The 12,500-nt window shown below is 30.9% G+C and overlaps 1 protein-coding gene across 1 annotated transcript in view; it reads right to left on the reverse strand.

The window, feature by feature from the left end:
- Nucleotides 1-10,067, reverse strand: part of InR-2 (insulin-like receptor-like) — a 192,928-nt gene extending 182,861 nt beyond the window's left edge. Inside the window, exon 1 of the mRNA XM_011496108.1 lies at nucleotides 9,554-10,067. Coding sequence (XP_011494410.1) covers nucleotides 9,554-9,755 — 202 coding nt within the window. The 5' untranslated portion in view covers nucleotides 9,756-10,067. The remainder of the gene's footprint in view (nucleotides 1-9,553) is intronic.
- Nucleotides 10,068-12,500: the final 2,433 nt, after the last annotated feature.

The raw sequence follows: 12,500 nt of genomic DNA on the forward strand, positions 1-12,500 counted from the left end.
TTTTTTTAAATAATAATGATAAACAATAATATTTAAACGTATTTGTTGAAAAAAATTAATACACCGAAAATAATAACTAATAGTCTAATTGATCCAATCGTTGAATCTAATATTTCTAATATATTGATTGTTCCACATTCATTAATAATATTTCAATTACTTACAAATTATGGGAAGAATCCGCACAATGGAAATTATGAAAAATAATCCACTTACCTGAAACATAAAAAATTAAATACAAATTAATACGTCTAATAAGAAAGCAAATGAATCTCTAAATGAATTTGAAAATTCGGAGAGTATGATATGGATTAAAGGACAATAATCTTGGATTTTCATTCATTGTCATGTCAAAGGAAATACTGCAAATCGCTGCTAATAAGAGAAAGAGAATTTAATTCGATAGACAACAACGAGATGAGACATCTGAACAAATACTTTTCATTTTATGCAATTTAAATTTTGGTCATTATCGTTCTTTTTCTAGGATCTTTGTACTTGACGTTTACGTTAATACTGAAAAAATAGTTAGGCATTTCCCATCTTTCACGATGAACTTGTTGCATCTTATAAATGTGAAAATTAAAATCCTTCCCCCCCCCCCTTATTTTTGAGGAAAATATGTGTACTGTATTTCTACACTGATTTTTCCAATATATTAAAAGATTTCCAATCGAAAATTTGTAAATTTGAACATCCCTTATCATAGGGTTTATTGTATTATTTAATTACTTTCAATTAATAATTGACTTCGATGAATTTGAATTTTTCTCGATTTAACTGTATAAACTCTTTCCAGAATTCATGAAATGCAGACTACAATTGAATAAGTATTTTTCAAAAAAATTTCTATTCAACATTCAAGAATATTACACAATGTATGAGCTTACTTATAAAAAAAGTCTTGTTATAACTCTAAGCAACACTCGTAATATAAAATTTTTAATAAATGAGTTTATTTAAAGTAATACATCTTTATTGCCTTTAAAAAATTTGCAATTGTTTTTGTTCAATTGATAATAAATGTAATTGCAAATAAATCTAAAACCGTAAATTCGTGTTTACAGCACTTAAAGTTTTAAATTTATATATTAAAATTTTTATACATTTTTTATTAACAAGTACAATTTTCTTATTATTATACGTTGTAAATTATTAAATTATTAACGTTATAATCATATTTTACGACTTTTGTTTAATACTTACATAAAATATAATTTTTAGCTTCGTACAATACTTCGGTCTTTATGTAATACGCGATATTTAAATGTAAGTGTTCTGCAAATTTTATTTGATTGTAAAATAATGATGAAACTATAAGGTACTCAATTTTTACAATTGAATGTATGTATAGAAAAGTATTACCTTTTTCATTAATTTCGATAGAATGATAATTGGATATTTATATAATCTAAGGAAATTTCGAAAATATTAACATATAATCCACAGAATAATTCATATATAATATGAAATATAATATTCATCGCTAATAAAATGAAAAAATTGATTGCTTAATATAACGTGAATTTCTCGGTAGTATGAGTATAAGTACTCGTTTTAAAAGAAAATTTTCTTTTGTAAAAAAAAGTTGTAGGAAGATATTTGTACAAAAGATTTTACAATACGCCTTTGTAAATGTAATATTAAAATGTCGATCGTAACATTAAGGATCATTTAAGTTCAAATAAAAACATGATAATATTAAAATGTAGCAAGTATTTAAAATTAATTTATTTCTTGAATTTTAAGTTTCACGAGCAATTATGATTTTTCATAACAAAATGTACTGAGATTATTATAATGGTCATATTACGGTCACATAAATATATAATGTGCATTTATGTTTTCTAACGTAACATTAGTTATGCAAACCAATAGATTAAAAACGCATCCCGTCGATAAATTTAAGAATAATATGAAAAATGCCTGAGGGCACGCTATTATTATTAAAAATGTCGATATGTATGTTCCATATTGAAATTGCGCCTAAATACAATTATTGTATTGTTGATACTGGAATTTTAATTGCCCTCCAATGTCCAATTTAATGCGAAATTTTTATGATGTTTATAAAGCATAACACTGCACGAAGCTAAATAGTTAAAATTACAAACTGTATAAACTAGCATTATTATTATAAAAAATAGTTATAAAGAAATAAAAACAAAAAACAAAAACAAAAAATTTATAATCCAAGCCCTTTATTCGAGGCGATATCCGTACGAAAAGTTTGAGCAAAGGTTGAAATATTTTAAAGTTGTAAGAATCGTAAATATAAAATTTATAATCGTCATCTCATAAAATCGAGGTTTATGTTTATGAAGCAACTTCTGACTCGATAAGAGTGTCCTATTTTAATCTTTCCACTTTAATCAATTCCCCCATATGAGAAGCAACATTTTTAAAAGGACACAATAATAATAAATATAACAACATTTACATTATTATGCTTTTGCAGAATGTAATTAAAGTATTCTCCATAAAATATTAAATCTTTCACAAATTTATAAGCTTGAACTACGATATGGATGATGATACACCTACGTATAATTACAAAAGCTTATAGTTGCATTTTTATAAAAAAAAGAAGAAAAAAAATTAATCTCTTCGGATTTATATCTTTCATTTCTTTCGATACAAGAAAAAAAAAACTTACTTTCTATCGTGACTTTCGAAACATCGAGAATTATGCGAGAACATATAATCGGCAATTATTAAGTGACCCAGTATATTAAAAAAGAAGAAGAAGAAGAAGAAGAAGATGAAGATGAAGAAGGAGAAGATGAGGAAGGAGAAAATGAGGAAGAGGAAGAAGAAGAAGAAGAAGAAGAAGAGGAAGAAGAAAAGTTGCATACTTTTTTCCTCATCATCTTCAAAGCTCAATCAACACTCCTCCGAGAAAATACATTTAACGGCGTATGACGTAACGTCACTAATTTTTTAAATATTTCTCATCTGACATTATTCCACCATTACACCATTATACGCTTACTCGCATGTTTTGTGGGTGCGCCTCACAACCGAAAGTATCATTGCTTTTTTTTTTAAATGAAGAGAGAATGCGAGTTCGCCAATGGAGGGCGATTTCATCATCGATCTGAAAATGACGTATCGGACCAGACAAAATCACTTGATCCAGAATGCGCAACACGCACGCCCACAATATTCCTTTCGGTCATCACGTCGGTATACCATTATAAATAGGCCCGTTTGACGCACCGCGTCTGATCACTAAATATTTCTTTTTTATTGACGGGGGATCGACTTTTTATACCAATGGATTATATATACATACATATATATATATATATATATATATATATATATATACATATATTTGATATTGCGTCATTGACGAATTAATTGTTTGCGTTTTTCCGTTTCCTTTTTTCTTACATCTCATACTGAAATTTTGCGTATGTACGCTTTAACGTTGATTTACGAGATCTTCCTAATCTTTTCTTTCCTTTCGATCTTCAAATAAACTTTGATTTATTTCATCTTAATAAGCAGTCTCATTACGCACGAACACCATGAAATAATTAATTATGTAACTTCGATTTAAGATCTAGGCTTTTTCCCTTACATTAATATTTAAATTCTAGAAATGATTGTTAAAGTAAGTACTATTTCTCTCTCTCTGTCTCTCTCTCTCTCTCTCTCTCTCTCTCTCTATGTAATACGTATGTCATAAAGAGTAAAACTATCTGCAAATAATATGCAAGTAATGCATTTGAAAAACTAATCGTTACATGAAATATGCATTAATAATAATAATAATAATAATAATAATAATAATAATAATAACTATTTGATGACATAGATACAAATAATCTGAAAGATCACATTCACATAATAACTCTATTACATCATTTATATTATATTAATAAAGACAACTCGAAAGTCAAAGCTTGAAAATCATATTTGCTTAATGGATTTATAAGACTCATTTTTATCACTGACCTCTTTCATCGACGAAATAATAAATAATCGCTTTTCATTAAACAAATATTTCAATTCATGCAAAATCTACGTTGCTGCTCCTCTATCGTGGACGGTCATAGTATTATACGAAATTTGAAATGAATAACTATATGACATATTTATTGGATGAAAATAATAAATATATTTCATAAATCTCTGTGTAATAATAAATAACGCGGAATAAAATATGATAATCAATTATGTCTTTCACAAATTTGTTTAAAAATACAACAGACAAGTATAGGGCTCGTATATGGCAATTATTTGATTTTAAAAAAGTAATTGGCCTTGATATATGACACAATGTCTTGATAATAAATTTTTACAAACTTACAAGTTTTATTTTATTTAATTTAAGGATACAGTGTTAGGTAAATAATCAAATATTCTCTACACAATTCATATATTTATTTTACTTTGCTTAATTTAACTGCAAATTATTGATAAAAACGAGATAAATATATCAGAGACTATTCTCATAATATTTGCAAAGCCCACTCAATGCAATACGGTAAAATTATATTAAACAGAGCATATATTCATTCATGTATCGCTAAATAAATATACTATTATATTATGTTTATTAAAGTAACAACTAAAATTCTCATTTACAAATTCATTGTAATTGCCTTAATGTGCCTTAATATATTAGGTTGCCCGTGTAATATATATACTTTCTATGGAAATAAGTTGATAAAATAAAAATATTTCTTTACCATGATAATTTAAGATAATTTAACAACTAGCCCCCGTATAAAATTAAACAAAAAAAAAAAAAATCTTCTTTCAATAACAAAATGGCTATATTTGTGTAATTTATCCAATGAAAATTTCTAACAACAGAATATGATGATTATTACTTATATACCAAAGTATCGCCAGTAAAATCAATATTATTGACATGTAAGAATGAAAGAAGATTTTGTATAATATTATAGTGACGACGATATACTTGTCATATTTCGGTAAATATATTTAGATTACATATACATCAGTCATTTCACATGACTTACGCAAGTATCTATGTTAGATCTTGAATACCGCATGGCACTTATCAAATTAGAAAATAATTGCTTCAATTCGAAATTAGTAAACAATTTTAACATGACTATTAAGTTAAGATAACCGAGGAATGAGGCATTTGAAAATTTGAAAAATAGCGCACATATCTGAAAAATACAATTATCTCAACATTTTGCTGTAAATTTTTCACAATTCACTGAAAATTTTGTATATATAACACCAGATATTTGAAAGCTTAAGAAATATTTAATAAGCAATTTTATTTTTCAAGTTTTTATTAAAAATAAAGGAACTACTATATAGATAATATAACCAAGTAATGAAAATTTCATAAATCTCATTAGCCAATTTAAAAAATAATAACTGCATTTAAAATTCCTTTATTATCGACATTTCGAATTACAAAAGATTTTATATTTTACACATGAGATATAAATATTAAATCAATGTTTAAAACCAATTATAAAAACAAAAATAAATAAAAAAAAAAAGAAAGATATAATTACTAGGATATTATATATTAATCGTAGTAATAAAGTCATGTAATTTAGTTAAACAATTGCAATTTAATGCATCTTAGTGCAACAAATAAAATATTAAAGAATTTATATTATGATATATGGCAGAAAGAGCATCTGCTTTTCGTATTAAATGAATCGAGCTGCTCGTAAAGAGAGGCTTTTATCGAATTTCTGACACGCACCTTGATTTGCGCTTCATGAAAAGAAAAATAAAGAAATCGTTTTTCTCAATGTCTTGTGAAAAAAAAAAATAAATAAATAAATAAACGACGACATCGACCATATATACAAAGAAGCGCGTATGCAAGAGACCGAATCAGTTCATTTTCGCAAGTCGACTTCCTATTACGCAACTACTGTTTTTTCTCTTCAACCTCTCTGTTTGAGCCCGTAAAAGGTAGAAGGAAATATTTTAATTAGAAATTCATTTCACTTAACAATGTGCTTAACTGTATTAGTGATATTAGAAACCAATTGCTTTCCATTATTGTAGGACTTTACGATCGCATCTATTCTTACATAATACATTCCACTCTTAGCCAATGGTATGTTTAACATTCTTTCAGCTTTTCGATTATTTATTTTGTTCCTTATAACATTTGTTTTCAGATATTAAACAAGTCTGAAGACAGTCGACTATTTGCTCCGCGAGGTGTGAAATTTTTACGTTTCTTTATTAACAAGAATAGTCAGTAGAGTTGGGGAGCTTGAATGGAAATTCTCACTTTGACAATTTGTGGAATATGGAAAATTAAATTCAACTCTTTATCGGTTAGAAATCGAAATCTATAAATATGCAATAACAATTATTATCAGATTACGATTATGAGATTTAATGACTTACCAATTATATATATATATATATATACATACATAAACACATAAGCATTATACAACCCTTACAACTTCATCGTTGATTATAATTTTATTATCTATACGACAGTTTTATTTCATTTACTTCTAAAAACGTCTAACTAACTTTCCATGCATTTTTATCAAATCTAACGATAATTTCATCTTTTTTATGGAGTGGTGTATTCATACTAAGTAACAAGCTCTTGCATGGAAAAATTCTGTATCTAAAAGAGGAAATTACTCGGTTAATCGAAAATGACGTTTATCGAATAGAGGCAAATAATTTACGTAACGCCGACCGAGGGAGGATCGCCACATTTCACACAAGATCGTAATTTTTAGTTTTATTCGCGCACCCATATGTGAAAATAAAAGGTAATAAAGGGAGTGCGATAAAAGCCGCGGTCTCATGACGAAAATGTCGAAGGTTTTTGCGGGGCCACCGTAAAGTCGATATTGCGAGGAGGGAATGCATTATGACGTAGTAGGTCTGAAGCGCCAGAGCTCCGACTAGACACACCAAGCACTAGGCCATATGGTGGACTAATCTAAATATAAAACACATGTCGCGTGCGTCGCTCACCTCTCCTCCTTCTCCTACCCCCCCCTACCCCCCTCCCCCCGCCCATTGACCGACATATATGATTTTCGTACGATTCGTAAGATATTTCAAATTGAGCGGAGGCTGTTATTTAACGGGCAATTATTGATGAGGAAGAGGAATGGCCGAACGGTGCTTGTGTTGAATGAAGGCAAAGCAGCCGGACACATCGAGAATGATAATCGATCGTTATTTTCTTCGCGACGATCGCAAGATTTGCTAACAATGCGCGTAGGAATAGCAGCGAGTATGCGCTCAAATGTCCCCAATTAACGCAAAAATAGATTCTTATCAATGGTAATACAGATTTGTAACGTACGTTACCTACAGCAGATGTTACGACATAAAAGCAATGGGATTGCAGCGATGTGTAATTTGTTCTTAATTAAGTGCGTATCAACAGGTTTCTGATGGTAAATACACCATTGGGCTCGAGTATTATATTCATTTTTCATTTTTTCATTAGTTATGGTTGATTGTAGACCATACATTTTGTGAAATTATACACCCGTTCGGACCCTTTGCTCACGGAAAAGAAAAGCACAATCAACAGAAAGTTCAATTTCACTATTAAAAATGATCGGAGGAATCAAAAAATAACAACTTATTGAAGTACATGTAATTGTCTTTTAAGCGATATGTGAAACGGGCTACACGTACTAAGAAATAAATTCTTTTCCTAATTAATATACAAGTTTAAAAAAAAAAATTTAATTCCTTTTCGTCTCTTCTCCTTTGACTTTACGTAACTGTAATTTAACAACAACAAAAAATACTGTTAATTAAAGATAATGTTACTATGTTGAAAATAATGGCTTGAAATAACAACGAAACCTTAAAATGCTTTAATATTATCAAGTGAATGGTTAGGTGAAGAGTAAAAATGAATTAGCTTTTTGTACGAAAAATTAAATTAATTTTCCACAATGTTTTAGTTGTTCATAGAACACTAATTAATTGTAGCATAAGTCTATCCATTATATTACTTTATGCTGAGTTAATCGTTACTATTATTATTATCATTAATATTATGCAAACGATAACATTTATCTTATGTTGAAATTTTATGGATCATCATAATAAATCAATCATTTATTAATTGTTTTGTTAAGCATTATATATTTGAAGCATATAATTCAGGAGAGAAGAGCATTTGAAATACCAAAGTAACGGCTTCACCCGACCTCATCCGCTACAATTTCAGCTTAGAATACTGTATAATATTCACATAATTCTTAAAGATTCAATAAATAAATAAAAAGAAAAAAAAAAGAAAAAATAAAAAAAAAATCTAAATAGCATAAGCATATTATTTATTGCCAATCATTTCGTTAATGAAACTTCGGTAGGTCAAAGCAAAGTAACCGAGAACATCTGATGTCATAATTTTTTTATTGACTACAATTTTCTTTAGTATATAACTTTCACGAAAGAATTTGCATTATTATTAAATACACATTATGAAAGGTGGAGCTTGACAATATTATTTAAGCGTGCATACTAAACAGAATTGTATTACTTGGTTTTTTCATGCACATTATATAAAATATTATAACAATTTTATCTATTCAATAAATATTATACAACAGTTTTTAATTAACGGTTCTTATCGATTTTCCAGTCATTTTTCGTCAATATAAAGTTACCGACCATACCAAATAACCGATAAATATCTAAAGGACAGAGAGAGTAAACGTACACGCACGAATTTGGAAAAAAAAATAGTCTCAAACTATCGAACTCTATGTTACTTTATACAAGAGCCGACTCAAAAGACATATTATGCAACTCCTATAATTAATGATTAAAGATTTTATATACAAATTTCCATATGCAAAATGTACAAAGGCCTTACGTAATTATTTTTATTAAATTATACATTATGATGAACATTGAATCCTGAAAATCTTAATACATCCTAATAGTATTTCACATAGTTTCGCTAATTATGCTATCAATGCAGCTACCGACTATTCTATAAGCGAATATTCCTAAGCGATAAAAAGTCCGTTGGAATTACTTGCTTTAAATTCATACGAGCTTTTATACAAAATCGCACATACCACAGCTAACTTCGTTTCATTTTTCAATTGAATAAGCTGAAAAGTAAAAAACCACTCTCATAATGAATATTCAGTATGATATATCCGAACGTTAGCTATAATCAGATATGCAAGTTTCTTAATACATTCCAAGTCTAAGCTTTCTCGTTAAAAAGAACCGTAGTGGACATTTTACTCCCGTTATTCCTATTGAAGCTGCTAACTTTGATCAAATTAATTTTTAATATTACCCCTTGCTATCCTTTAAGATTGTCAAAATCTTAATTGGCAATAAAAATCATATTCATTGATATTAATTAATATTAATATTAATCCTACAATTGCTGATGGGGCAACGATAAGTGCGGCATCGATGCTCAAGTGGCCCAATAATCAATGAAATAAAGAAATAATCGTAAAGAAAATGACGAGGACGCATTATCATGAAGATAAACAGCAGCGATTTACAGCTTTAAGCTCAACGGAGAAAGAGACGAAAACTGAGATGAAAAAATGGAAAAACTCACCCCCTCGCTTCGAGGAATTAATTGTCCCGTCGACGGCGGTGGCGGTTGCAGTGGCGGCGGTCCTTGCCCCCTCTGCCCCCACCTCGGCGAGCGCAAGGAGGAGACCGAGGAGGAAGAACAGGCAGGCCGAGGTCCACTTGGCGCGGTCCCATCTACGCTCGCGCGGCGGCCTCGGCATCCTCATTCCGTCGGCTCTCGACATCTTCTCGACTTCGCACCCTCGATAGCAGCCGCCCTCCTCTCGCTCTCTCGTCCCACTCGCGGCGGCGCCTCCCTCTCTCGATGAGGACGGAGCTCAGTGAACCGGGGCCCGCTGGGGCCCGCTGCCGACCACCATCCCGGGGACTCTAGTGCTGCCGCCAGGGGCGCGGTCGCTTCCGCGCTCCAGCCTCATAAGGTGGTCTCCCACCTCCTCTAGGATCCGTCGGGATGGCCCCGGGGCCCGAGACCCGGACGCCGAACGAGTGAATCCGACAGGTACTGCTGTTGCTGATACTGTTGATAATGCTGTTGCTGTTGCCGTTGCTGTTGCTGTTGCTGCTGTTGCTGTTGCTGTTGTTGCTGTTGCTGCTGTTGATGCTGATGCTGACGCTGATCCTGATGCTGGTGATCGTCCAGCGGTTCGAGACCGCGCATCCTGAAACAGACGAGCGATTTCGGAATGTTAGTACAGTGTATGTTATTGATATTGGGAAGACGGGAATCGTCAGGGACTCGAGGATACGGAGTACTCCTTCTTTTTTTTTCACTAGGAGTCGCAGTATTGCATATCTCGAGTTTCGATATCGCGAATGAAAATGTTTGACTGCCGTTAAAAAGATTCTTGCACGGGTGTGTGATGTGCTAACGTATTCGTTAAAATTTGGCAGTTGATGAGTCTCCATTGCTGACTGCTGAATATAGCTGTCGTGTATTCGTTCAACCAAGTTTTAACTGCGACAGGAGCTTCTTAACTTTGTCGATCCGTTAGGCGTCCGCTCGTAATGCTTGCGATGTATAATGTATTGCAAAAGCTTTTTTCGCAGAATTCGCAAAAGTAATAATGGGAGAGTTGAATTTAATGTTTGCTCGATAACGATGGCTAGCTAATTCGTAATTTGTTTATGTTTAGTGTCCTCGTTAAGTAAATCTATATGAAGTACTATCAAAGTTAACGATTACGCATATTTCAAAGTACTCGAGATTTTCTTAAATCGCTAACATGTAATTAACAGATTTGAAAAATGCAAGCGTGGCGGGTTAGACTCGTGTCAAGTGCACCAATTTTTAAATTACGAATCACCAAATCAATTAAATTACGATAAATTATATATATATATATATATATATATATATATATATATCTTTACTATATTTCTCTCCTTAATAATTCATTTAACGAATAATCACTGTTTTGGTCTTTGGAAATATTCAGCTGAATTTCTTATCGTTTTATCGCCTGTAAAATAAATGTGCCTACTTGACGAGCAGCCTATTAACGGTTTATATATGCAAGTATCTTGTAAAAAATAAATAAAATGTAATACATTCAGAAGCTATAGTTGAGCTTTATTAAAATTCTTAATGGATATGATGATACGATAGATATAACGTAGAACGAGTTAATCACAATTTGTAAGCAGTTTTGCATCTTATACGCGGAGGAAAAACTACCCACCCAGGCGATCACTATCATTGCCATCAACGTACTCTCTATTACACTTGTACGTAGTTTAAATCCATTATTATCGGTTAATGCACAACCCTATGATTCGACATTAAATTATGTCCGACACTTGTTTTGGTGGTGCATGCATGCCATTCCCTTTAAAATGTATCGTAAATCAAGGTAGATCAACGGGGCAGAAGAACCGGCATGAATGGAAAGACGCATATAAAAATGAATGAAAAAAAAAATATAATGTTCGTTAAGGAATGGAATATAATACACGTTTGCGCAAAGTTTCACGTACGTAAGGCGAATTTCCTCACCAAACATGTTTTCAATGCAATGCAGATTAAATGGTTTCCAATATTCCATCAAAATAAATATTTATGCATCCAGAATCTAAGAGCAATACAATTGTTTTAATGTGGACAAAAATAAAAAAATCAATTGATAAAGATAGAAAATGACGCCTTCAATTACAAATTGAAAAATATAATTAATTTTGATAATTCACTTGAATGAAAATAAAATGATTACCAAAACTCGCATTAGATCTGTGAGAAATACGATTATAAACTTTTCCAAGCACTGTTTAAAATTTATCATCAATGAAGCTTTTAAAAACATTATTCATCGTAAAGTATAAGAAATGATGAATTTAACTTTATCGTTCGAGTCGATAATGTTTTAAAATATAAGGTTCTATCAGCATTTCAAGCATGTTTCCATGTGATATTACAATATACTTACACTGCCTCTTCTGCAGAAATTCGAAGAAAATTAACGATGACATAGTTAGTTTGGTCTGCCGAGAGTAAACTTAAAAAACTTAAAAAAAAAAAAATATATATATATATATATATATATATATATCTTTACTATAATTCTCTCCTTAATAATTCATTTAACGAATAATCACTGTTTTGGTCTTTGGAAATATTCAGCTGAATTTCTTATCGTTTTATCGCCTGTAAAATAAATGTGCCTACTTGACGAGCAGCCTATTAACGGTTTATATATGCAATCACCGGCATTTAATGGATAAAATATGCGCGTAAATAATACGAAAATGAACTCGTTAGAAAGATAGATTCACGTATTCAAAATAAATAAGGTAAGCGATGAAATCAATATCTCACTTGAGTCGGTCCATCACTGGCAAGAAAAACCTATTTGTATTAAGTGCGACAAACGAAGTGCTAAGTAATGATCATTAACAGGTGATAAACCGCATTCAGCTCGATAAGAGCCTTTCTTTCAGCGCTCAAATAAAAGCGATTCATGATATTTACACTCGAC

Source organism: Ceratosolen solmsi, unplaced genomic scaffold (genome assembly GCF_000503995.2).
Source record: "Ceratosolen solmsi marchali unplaced genomic scaffold, CerSol_1.0 scaffold11, whole genome shotgun sequence".
In the NCBI taxonomy this organism is placed as follows: Eukaryota; Metazoa; Arthropoda; class Insecta; order Hymenoptera; family Agaonidae; genus Ceratosolen; species Ceratosolen solmsi.